We start from the raw sequence: 12,197 nt of genomic DNA on the forward strand, positions 1-12,197 counted from the left end.
ACACACACACACACAGACACACACACACACACACACACAGCCCTCGTCTCTGGTTGTATCTGTGCCACAGAAGACTGGAGTGTATTTTTGTGTCTCTGATCGTCCCACACACGCTGACAGTCACAGCAGCCTCTAGTTTCCACTGAATCACTGACAGACTGAAATCAGCCACTGAACACACGTGACCTGCTGTGAAACAATAATGTGCTCTAATGATCATTTATCATAATCAATATGAGTTGCCAACTTGAAAGCAGCTGCAGGATGAGGAACTGGCTTTTGCTCATTAACCCTCTGCTCATCTGGCGGTCAAAGTCAACTTTTATACATCTATTTCAGTGAAATGAATGGATATATTTTAGGGAGATTTGAGATTGGTCTGTAATTAATTCTCTAGGATCAAGTTGTGTGTTTTTAATGAGAGGCTTAATAACAGCCAATTTGAAGGTTTTGGGGACATATCCTAAAGACATTGATGAATGAATAATATTCAGAAGAGGATCTATGACTTCTGGAAGCACCTCTTTTAGGAGCTTAGATGGAATAGGGTCTAACATACATGTTGTTGGTTTAGATGATTTAAGGACAGCACTGAGAATGATATGGACTATGATTTAACCATTTCATCGACCTGCATGGACTGTACTGTTATCCTGTCAAGATTCACATTGCCCCACTGCTGCTGGAAGCTTGAAGCCCTTCACCGTCTCTGGGGATGTCCTGCCATGACGTCAAGCCTCAGGTCGTGCAACCACCAGAAGCGTGACCTTCAACCTCTGTTCACTTTGCTCCATCTCGGCCTATCTTATCTGTCGGCTCTGCCTTGGCTCCTCCCACCTTCGGCTCCTCCAAAGATCCTCGGCCTTGCGGTTTCACTGGGTTCCCTTGTCCCACCGGCTCTCCTTTGGTCAGTCGTCACTCTACTTCTGCTTGTCCCACTGGCTCTCCTTTGGTCAGTCGTCACTCTACTTCCGCTACCAACTTACGGGCTGTCTGCTGTCCTCGGGTACTCTAGTTCTGCCTCGGACACTCATCGCCACTGCATCGCCTGGGTCTCCAGGACCAGCAATGGCGCTCAGCTCCATCAGCCGTCCCCCAAATGTCGGCAGCCACTACAACATCTTGGCTCCTCCCGCCTTTGACTCTGCCGTGGGCTGTTGGCATTGGTGAGCCCTGGGTCTGTACATTCTCCATCTTTGCTGCCAGGGGATTGTCATCAGCCACTGGCCACATCCTGCTACCATCACTTCACCTCATCACATCTCATCGCCCACCTCCAAAGCCCCCTCCATCCCTCCCTTTGCTTCTTATTTAGTTACGGTGTGAGGTCGCACCTTGCCGGAGGGGGTGCACTGTCACCATTGTCATATGTGAATGCTGACACGTCCATCAGGACTGCTGTGGTTTCTGCCGTGCGGTCGTTCAAGCTGATCCGTGTGTTTATGCTGAAGCTCTCGAGGGAATCACTAATCCTCAGCTGTTCAGAGGAAACCTCACAAATGATTTAGAGTAAAGCTCAGGATATTTTTAGCCTGTGTGAGCTCTTCAGTGTGTCAGTGTTTGCAGCGGATAGCAAACAAATAAAGCTGCAGAAACACATCCACATGAACTCATGTGAACCACACTGAGGATTGACTGCATATCACTGCTGAATGAGCAGTTCTCACGATTCTGTTTCAACTGTTGAATGCTTCCATTCTTAGCCTACGCTTCATGTGTTTGTTCAAGGATTTTTCTCATTTGTTCACTGTTTTAGAATAACAAAATAAATACTTAACACAATAAATGCATGTACAAAAATCTTTTAATGACCTCCTTTATATCAAGTGTCTCGTGTTTTTATGATTTACTTACATTTAAAAATACCTGAATGTGAATACATAGCAATTAAATATATACAATAAAGTAGCATAACTAAAGACAAATACTAGCTTTAATAACCACTTATTTTGTTCACTAACAATGTGTATTTTTGCCAATAAAGCAAGAGTAAGTTGTAAACAGAGGTGAGGACACAAAACCTCAAAGCAGGGATATTATATTTAACTAAAACTAAAACCATTTTTTAAAAATTACTTAAAATGTTAACTGAAATAAAAAAAATTCAGCTAGGTACCTAGGCAACATTTCTCATTTTCATTTCGTTTAACTTGATGTACTAAAATAACTCAAACTGAAATAAAAGCTATATAGACATATTCCAAAACCTCAGTATCTCAATGATACTAAAATAACAATAACTGTCTGTCCTGTTCAGTTCCATGATGAGGAAAAACATAATTTTTGTCCTCTGAACATCTGATGTCTTTTGTGTTTTGCTTTGAATTACAGGTGCATTGAATCTTTCTAAACTCATGAGAAAGTGTTGAAACTGTTCAAGCATTCAGACAGGTAATAATTGTGATCATTTTGAAGTGATGACTCTGCCTGTTGTAATTATTGATTTGATTTGCATACTAGATCACTGAGAAAATCCTGCAGATGTGAGATGATCAGATGTGATAATACATGTGATCATTTTGGCTGGATTAACCCTTTAGTGGTGATTTATATCTCTGTGATGGACGGAAAGCCACATGTTCATCTTTATCTAAAGACACCTGAAAAAAGTCACACAACCGTGTCATTTATCTGAAGTGCTTTTTCATATTGATCTTATAAAAAAATCATGGTTTTCCGTTTAAACCGGTTTGGTCCAGTTTGGCTAAAAGCAAAGAACACTCACATAGAGATAAAAATGAAAAGAAACAATTTTGTTTAAAAAGTATTATCCTGAATGTACACAAATCATTGCAGTATGTATTTATTTATTTATTTATTTATATGTAACAGTACATAACAGAAAAAATACATCACAAAAATATTAAAGTCTTTGAAGTTTGACTTTATTAATAGTAAGTAAACTAAATTAAACACTGCCTAACAAAATGGTTTATTGTATCTTTAGTGAAAATTATACTTCCATATTACAGCTAATTTAGCTTTTGTATCTTTATTATATATTGTATCTTACTTTTATATCCAAACGAATGAATGCCACTAATCGTCAGATGCATGCTGAACACTGGGGTTAATCTGTGCAGATTAATTCATTTATTTGTTTGTTTATATTTTGGGCCACAACACATTTGATGTTTCTATGCTTCTGATTTGTGTAAGTGAGCTGCAGCAGAATGAACACAGACAGACTCACTCATGCTTTGATTTCATGTCATGTTTTCTACATCAGCCGGATGTTGCGCTGTTCTCTTCTATATTAACCTTCAAATATATTGCAAAATGTACTTGAAGGGGCAAGAAAATACATTTCCAATCTAAAAATATATGAATGTGAGACTGGTGGGTTTATATTGCACAGATCATTCTCCAGCCTCTGTTTAGCAACAGAAATCATACATATGCAACAGAGGGAATAAAAACAGACTCGTCTGTGTTCATGTCACGTATTTCACACCACTGCAGTGACAGCACTATTTATAGCATCCCTTAAGTGCAGCACTTGAACCTGCTGAGGGGATTTTTCAAGCTAGGTGAGGCAGTTGTAAGAACAGGTGGCAATCACAGAGGGACGGTGTTTTCATACACCTGAACACATATCAATATCACACTGATTGAGCCTCTGGATCATCAGTGCAGAGAAACCTGCTGAAAGCTTCTGATTGGATGCTTGAACATTGGGTTTGTAGACAAATAGTGCATGAATTTCAGAGAATGAACTCATAATTCACAAAGTCATGTGAGGCACACAGCGACAGAAGATGACGCTGCAAAGATTCCTCTTGTGTGATTTTTGCAGTATTATTCCAACATGTGGCAAAGAGTCGCAATACAGAACGAGTGCAAACGCCCAACAGGTGTATTTTAATAGTTTAATAACTTAGCGTGAAAGAGAATTACATATTGAGAAATATGCAACAGGTAACGTTTTACATTAAAGTGACATAGTTACACGTACACTGCAACAACAACACCTTAACATAAAGTGTAACAAACCATCAAATGTTCATTTATCAGATTTGTTACATATTTTCATATTGATTTATTTTTGGTAACTCTTTAGTTTACAGTGTCCTTGTTACACACGTGACATGCCCTTACAAGCAACTAACCCTAAATCAAACCCTAACCCAGGCAACACATTCATATTACTCAGTAATAATGTGTGTAGTAACAACGTCATCTTAGAATAAATTGTAACCATATTTTACTTAAGATTGTGTTACATATGTAACTGTGCATGTGACATAAAATCTTACATTTTGATTTATCGTCATTCTTTGGGTCAAGGACGAAACGATGCGACCGAAATCATAAATTCCTAATAAACCCTAGTGCAAACCTATCTTAGTGCATTCCTGTCCTTGCTCGTTGCCGAATGATCCGCAGTGGGTTACACTTCGTGTGTCTGTTTCGCTGAAGCTCAGCGCGAGATCCGCGTGTCAATCAGCAGAATTAGCGAGCCGCATCGCGCAGGCGTGATCCAGTCTGAGCCGCGCCAGCTCGAGGCCAGTCGCTTCCGTCTCTTCAGCTCTACCTCTCCCGCCGGACATGCCCCCCGGCCCCCGGCGACCCTCCGCGCCTCTGCCGCACCTGTCCGGCGCGTGAATGGCCCCCCCGCTATGGACGAAATGCCGTTCCAGAAAGTCAAGACCCGGCGCAGGAGGAGCCACTGCCCGCCCGGGGTCATCGCGTGCGAGGACGAGTTCGACTGCAAGGAGCTCGAGTCGCTCTTCCACAACTACAACCTGAAGCTCGACCAGACCTGCACGCTGAAGGCGCTGTCCGTGCTCATCCTGCTGTCGTCCAGCCTCAGCCTGCTGGAGCTGCTGCTGTCCGGCGCCAGCCTCACCATCGCCAAGGGCTCGTACCCGGTGCACTTCGTCATCTTCATCTCGCTCTTCATCGTCACCAACGTCAAGTACCTGCAGGTGAGCCAGCTGCAGCAGATCGCGCACTTGAGCCTGCTCTTCTGCTTCACCTTCTCGGTGCTGTGCTGCCCGTTCCCGTACGTGTCGGGCGCCGCGGGTCCGGAGCAGGGCGTGTGGCAGCTGCTGCTGCTGACGTTCGTGGCGTACGCGCTGCTGCCGGTGCGGACGCTGCTGGCGGTGCTGTTCGGGCTGCTGGTGTCCCTGTCGCACACCATCGTCACGGCGGCGTCGGTGACGGCGAAGACGCAGCGGCTGTGGAGAGCGGTGAGTTCAGCACTGGACAGCGATCAGACTCCGGGTTACTTAAGCCTCACAGTGCTTTCGAAGTCCGAAGAGTCGTTATTTAATCATTCAGTCATAATTTAATGTTTTTCAACTGAACCCATATTGTATCTGATCAGCCGCTTCTCATCAGTGAGTGAATGTGAAAAAAAAAAGTTTTGAAAAGTTACCATGATTTTACTGCACTTACCCATTTGTTTTTATTAATTTTTAAAAAATTGAGAAATTCTTTGAAATGTCAAATTACACATTAACCACACCAAACAAACTATGATGCAAAATATATATATTTTCAATATTGATGGGAAATTTTATTGGAATATATCACTGTAAAATCGGAGAATTACAGTATTAACCCCACTGGAATGAATATAATTTAATTAAATTTGACTTTATAACTCATGATTGCTCAAAAACAGTCCAAATTTATGAAACCTACATGTTTATTTGTAACTAAACAACATCAAAACAACATAAATATTACTCTTAAAAGTCGAGGCAAAGAGCGAGAATCAGTTGCACGCATGTTTTAATAACAGGTCTAAACACAGATAGTCCAGACTGAGAGACAAGCAAAAAATCCATAAGAGCACAAAGGAGTCCTCAAGTGAAACAAGCACACCGACAACTGAAAACAACGACTGGCAAAACATGACTGAAACACAAGGGCTTATACACACAGAGAACTGATTACATGTGTGTCTAATCATAGGAACCATAGTAACTAACAAGACAAGAGAAACAGAAACCAAACACAGGAAGGAAGCATGAATCAAAGGAAACTAAGAATACATTTCAACATAAAAGTCCTTACAAAACACCCAGACACAGAACAGGCATCGAGACACAAATGACAAAAACACACAACAAACTTACTATAACATTAACTAATGTTTATTTGTAACTAAACAACATCAAAACAACATAAATATTACTCTTAAAAGTTTCAAACGAAATAACTTCATTCTGATTGCATAAACCTTCAGTAAACTGCTGAAGTTTTCATGCACTGCAATGGTTCAACAAAGTTGAGTCCCAAAGGTGTGTGAGATATGGGGAAAAGGCATTTTACTAAAGTTTTTTTGACATGAATATAACTTTTACAGAAACTATTTTTGACACCTAATGAGACTTCATACATATCCGGGCGACCTGAACATGAAACATGTAACATGTTTTTAAATGGTTATATGAAAAGAAGATGTGTATTTTGAGGGTCTTAAAGGATTTGCAAAGTTTCGTTCCCTTATTTAAAGCCGTGCATTTTTTTTTTGTTTTATCTTTTTTTTTTTTTTTATGTAGCTCCTCTGGGCCAAAAATATACCTGATGCATTATGAGCGTTAAGAGCATAGATAGGCCTCATGTCACCAGTAAAATTACTTAAACCGTTTAACTTGAGCAGATGTTTCTACATGAAACATAATTCAGATTAATAAAGTGCAATCATTTTGCACTTAAATTTGACAAGATAATACTATTTCAGTCTCTGTCACATTCTATTCAATGTGTTACTAGCCATTTCTTTATAATAGTGTGTGAAATTTCTGAGTGAAAGTTGATACAAAGTCAATCCTACACCAGTTTTTTCAGTGTGTTTCACATTGTGATACATGATTAGCAAGAGAATTATGTTTCTGTTTAAAACAACAGGTGAATCACTCCATGCAATCAAGTTGTATGATTTGCTTACTTAATATTTCAAGTTAAGTGCATAAACATGCCTGTGCAAAAAAATAAAAATCTAAATAAATCTAAATCTACAGTTAATTTATTAACTTAAAAAAATCTGACTTAGCTGCCATTTGTATTTTCTGCAGTGTTTGATTTATTGCAGTCAGACTGATTTTAAACAGAAAGAGTGTTGCTATCAATCACCTTCTGAAAGGTTAAATCTGTAATAATGTCTGTGGGCTGGGTTTCATTAGGTGCAGGACAGAATGTGGTCAGTTTGACATGAGTGTTAATGCTGAGCCACAGAGCTGATTCAGCTCAAATACAGTTTATGAATGAACAGCTGTAACAGTGAATTTACACTTAAGATGCTGAGACTGAGACTGTAATAAGACACAGAGAATGTGTGCTGCAGGTTCATACAGTATCTATAAAGTCCTCCACAGTGGCTCTGATAGTCGGATGGTCGTCACACATTCTCCTGTGTGTGTTTGAGGAGCGTCAGGTCCAGAGACCAGCAGCGGAGCGGCTCTATGTAGGACGGCTCTGAACGGAGGCCAGACACACTTCTGAAAGCTATTTTAGCACAGAAATGAGGAGGATGCTCTGTACGGATGATCTGGACAGGATTCACAGACTGCGTTAGGTGTGGAGTTAGGCTTAGAGACCAGCGCTGTGTGAAGATCACGCAATCCGTCTCCTGCATGTGGGACATATTATTTAATATTAGTGAATGAACCTAAATACATTAATTTATAATGATTATAATGACAAAACTCATTTTAATGGGTTGACTCAGGTAGAAATAGTTCTTTAAGGTATGTGTAATGCTGCTGCGTCACTCATTACTGAACACTGATGCTTCATTTCACGCTCAGTTTCACCGACAGTTGTGTAATGAAACGTTTCAGAGCGTAGTTCAAATTGTAACACATAACGTGTCAAGTTATGGTCACATGTACCATGCATTGTCTATTTTTCACTGACGAAATGTATTCATTTCAATAGGAATCCATGCAGTTGTTAATTTCAGATGAGGGCAAAAGCTTTCCACACGCAGATTTCACATCGGGTTCAGCTGGTCATGCAAATTTGCTGCACTGACCAAAACACAGCTGCTTCGTTTCATACATTTTGTGCTACACTATTGAAAGTAGGCCATGGACCTTTTTTGCCTGATGAAATTTCTCTCATGTGAGCATGCTTAGATGGTCAGTGTTTTATAGACGTTCCGTTTCTTCTCTCAGATCAACTGCATCATGATGGAACAGCAGTTCAGCAAGTTCAGCTACCTGAACAATAACTGCTTAAATCACTGTTTATGGGTAGATCTGATTGTTTTATTCTCGAATGAGAGCAGGTTGAGTATGTGGGACTGTGCGCTTTAAATGTGTTGCCAAATCTTGTCATCCTGATGCCTTCAGAAAGTAGACAGAAACACACAGCACTTCTGCTGAAAGGGGCTGTTCGCACAGAACCTGCTTTGCTTTGAAAAACACGAGACACCAGTGGCATGGAGGAAAATGCAAGGTCTCAAGAGATGTTTTTTAAAAGTTGAACTTTTTTTATTTCAGCACTTTGTTTTTGCAAAAGACACGAGACGTGAGCGCAGTGGTCAAAGATGTTCATCTACCACATGTTTGCATAGAAAAGCAATGGAAAAGCAGTGCAGTGCAATGGAAAAATGTGTTCCATGTGAAGTCTCCTCCGCTCGCTTCAGCCCTGTTGGTCTGTGTGCAAATCAGTGAGTTTTCAGCATGTGAGAGAGAGCAAGGCCGGCTAAATAAAGGCTCGGTGTGCATGTCCTCTGACAAATCTAATCCAATAAAGAGCAGATAGACTCACATCCCTGAACTCTACGACCTGCAGCGAACACAAAACCAGCTCTGAGCTCACTGAAGAGGACAAACACACGTCAGAAGAGTTGCCACACAAGCACACGGACTGTGCATAAAACTGTAGGGACAGTCATAATGTAAAAACACGTTTCATGCTCTAAACACAACTAAACTACATCTATCCATCAGTCACACTCGACCATAGCTGTACGCTGTGGAAGCTCACAGACAGCATCTATATTAAACCAGTCTTTTATTATATCTTACATATCTTGTGTGCTGTCAGTGATTATGGTTTCAGTGCTGTTGTGTTTGTGTTTCTCAGCTGGTTGCAAACACTCTGCTCTTCACCAGTGTGAATCTGTCGGGTCTGTTTGTGCGGATGCTGACGGAGAGAGCGCAGCGCAGAGCCTTCCTTCAGGCCCGAAACTGCATCGAGGAGAGACTGCGCATGGAGGACGAGAACGAAAAACAGGTCACGCGCTTAATATATATACAGTAAAAACAATCAAACCTTCAGTGGATTCCTGTATATAGAATGACACTTTAAAAATGTTTTGGCTCAATAGGAAACACACAAAAGTTTGCACAGAGTTTTTTTGAGTTATGACAACTTCTAATAACAAACTACATGAGCAGAGGAAATAAATAATCTGTATATTTTTGAAACTGAACTAGTTAACTAAATAACTGGAACTGAATAAACACAAAGTTGATTACTCAAAACAATTAAGTTGTTCCAGCTAACTGAGTGCTGGTAGCGGAACCAATTAATCTTGTCTATTTCAGTTATGGAGCAAGATTAGTCTCAATAATAATTCACGCAAAAGACACAATGCACACATGCGTAGCACAATTCACATGCAAAAACCAACTCACGTGCACAAAACAAGAATATATATATATATATACCTTTCACAAACACAAAACACAATGACAGATGTACCACTGTGTACAAAAGTTATTATTGAGACTAATCTCGCTCCATAGTCACTGGCATTAACCCTAACCATGAGCTCCACTCTTCAGCACAATGATAAAAACTTCAACATTGCGGAAACTCTTTTAAATGTGAAATATAAAAAGTCTTTCCCATTACTAACAATTATCCAGTTCAATGCAAAACATGCTGGGAACTAGAAACTCACTGCCCAATTTTGACAGTTTATTAAGTTACTAACTTATTTTAAAAATATATATATAATAAAAAAGCATGCAGTATGAAGCTTATGTAATGATCATAACAATAAATCAATAAATTTCATCAAAACAAATAAATCAATAAATCTGTTTTGTTTTTTAAATGTGCAACCGTGCATTTAGTTAAGTTATGGTAAGAGGTTCCCTGAATATCATTGACTGTATAATATTAATTGTATTTCCTGAGAAAGGCTCGTTCAGTTCTCGCTGTCTCATGCGTGTCTCTGTGATGATGGTTGCACGCGTGCAGGAGCGTCTGCTGATGAGTCTGCTGCCCAGAAACGTGGCCATGGAGATGAAGGAGGACTTCCTGAAACCCCCAGAGAGGATCTTCCACAAGATCTACATCCAGCGGCACGATAACGTCAGGTACCGGCTGACACACTTCATTTCTAGGGTCTGTGTAAATGCAGAGGTTTGCTGTGAGGAAAGGAACTGCTTCAGTGGCTGTTATGATCACAGATGCTGTTTGAGTGAGAATCTTAATAGTTCATTCATCAGTACACTCATACGAGTCTAATCAAACAAATCTAATGGAAAATCATGGTTTTGTTTTATTTTGGTTTGACGTCAGTGTTGATGTGCAGAACACATACTAACCAGCTTTACTGCAGAAATTATTCTGGGTTTTAATCATTTTTTTGGTGCTTGTTTTTTGTAGCACAAGTCAAGTCAGTTCACATTTATTCTATAGCACTTTATACGATAGAGATTGTTTCAAAGCAGCTTCACAGAAATAAACGGGAAAATAATAGAAAAGATGATGCTTATTTATTAAAAGACATCACACTAATACACATTAAAGTCTTTCAAAAGTTGTCTTTAATTAGTAAGTGAATTAAATTAAACATTTACTAACAAAATGTTTCACTTTTATCTTAAGTGAAAATTCTACTTTCATTTTATAGCTAATATTGTTCATGGTTAAGTTGTTAAAAGTCTAAAAATATTATATTGAACAACATTAAGTAAAATCTGAAGAAAATAACTGATAATATTTTTTCTTTGTATGAAAGTTTTTGTTTTTGAGAAAATACGTTTTTTGATTAATTAAAAAAAAAAAGTAATGTTTGAACCAAACTTTAACAAATCAACTGTAACAAATTAGAGTGTTATTTTAAGTTGGTCCAAAGTATAATTTTTGTCAGAACAGTATCACAGGACGGCTCTTCAGTCTGCTGTTGTTTGGGGGTCTGTTTCTGTCCGGCTGCGAGTTTATTGCCAGTGTGATGATGATCTTGTTCTGGATTGCAATATCACACTCTGTGCTTGAGTCTTAAACCCAGAGTTGTTTTGATCAGGGCTAATCTGCATGTTACTGGATATTACATCTGTGAGGAATCCTGAATCATAGGGACATTGAGAAGACCTGTAATAGTGAGTGTCAATGTACCACAGAACTCATGAAGCATTATGAAGTAAACCCAAGACCACTGACGTCAACCCTAGACTGGACTGTTGGACCTTTAGTGAACATGAAATCAACACAGACTCTATTAACTAGAGGCTGATCGATATATCGCATCACTGCGCTGATAGTTGCTCTTCTGTACTATTGGTTATCCGGAAAAAAATTAACTCTATGTCAGTAGTTGCTGATAGTTTGTTTTATTCCTCTGTGTTTCTCTGTAGCTGATCGACTGTATAACAGCAGCCTTAAAACATACGGGGCACATGATATAAAATATATACAGTGCCATTCAAAAATTACATTTATTATGACAAACGACTTGTGTTGATTTCACTTCTGTGGCTTTCTCATGCATCATAAATTTAATTTGGCCTTAAAATAAACAAAATGATAAATTTCTGCATGTCAGTAGTGAAGCATATGTATATTTATTTACTTTATTTAATAATTACAAAGCATTTTCATGGTTAAGTCATTATTCTGAATTTTGTAATGAAGTTCAACAGTATTTTACATTGAGTGAATTTTTTTTTAATTCATATTATTGATTTCAAAACCCATTTTTTTCACCTTAGTTATCAGTTTTGGTTAAATCCTCAGGATTGTTGTGATTTTTAAGATTTTTGATTCTCATGGAGCATGTTGAGTAAATGACCACATGATCAGTGCAGGTTTGTCCTGTGGTGTGTGTTTTGTGTGTGTGTGTGTGTGTGTGTGTGTACATGTTACACCGGCTCATGGGGAATCGTGTCACTGTGGGATCTAAATTGAGGTCCTCATGGGGAAACAAGCTCATACATTTTTTTAAAGTTTGTGAGTGTGTGTGTGTGTGAGTGTGTGTGTGTGTGTGTGTGTGTGTGTGTGTG

General features: G+C 39.3%; 1 protein-coding gene across 1 annotated transcript in view; it reads left to right on the forward strand.

Annotated features, from left to right (window-relative positions):
• The first annotated feature begins 4,397 nt into the window (after positions 1–4,397).
• The window catches only part of adcy1b (adenylate cyclase 1b), a 33,285-nt gene continuing 25,485 nt past the window's right edge, over positions 4,398–12,197 (forward strand). Inside the window, exons 1-3 of the mRNA XM_016452576.1 lie at positions 4,398–5,192; positions 9,046–9,195; positions 10,171–10,289. Coding sequence (XP_016308062.1) covers positions 4,620–5,192; positions 9,046–9,195; positions 10,171–10,289 — 842 coding nt within the window. The 5' untranslated portion in view covers positions 4,398–4,619. The remainder of the gene's footprint in view (positions 5,193–9,045; positions 9,196–10,170; positions 10,290–12,197) is intronic.

Source organism: Sinocyclocheilus anshuiensis, unplaced genomic scaffold, assembly GCF_001515605.1.
Source record: "Sinocyclocheilus anshuiensis isolate Anshui unplaced genomic scaffold, SAMN03320099.WGS_v1.1 scaffold1152, whole genome shotgun sequence".
Classification (NCBI taxonomy): Eukaryota; Metazoa; Chordata; class Actinopteri; order Cypriniformes; family Cyprinidae; genus Sinocyclocheilus; species Sinocyclocheilus anshuiensis.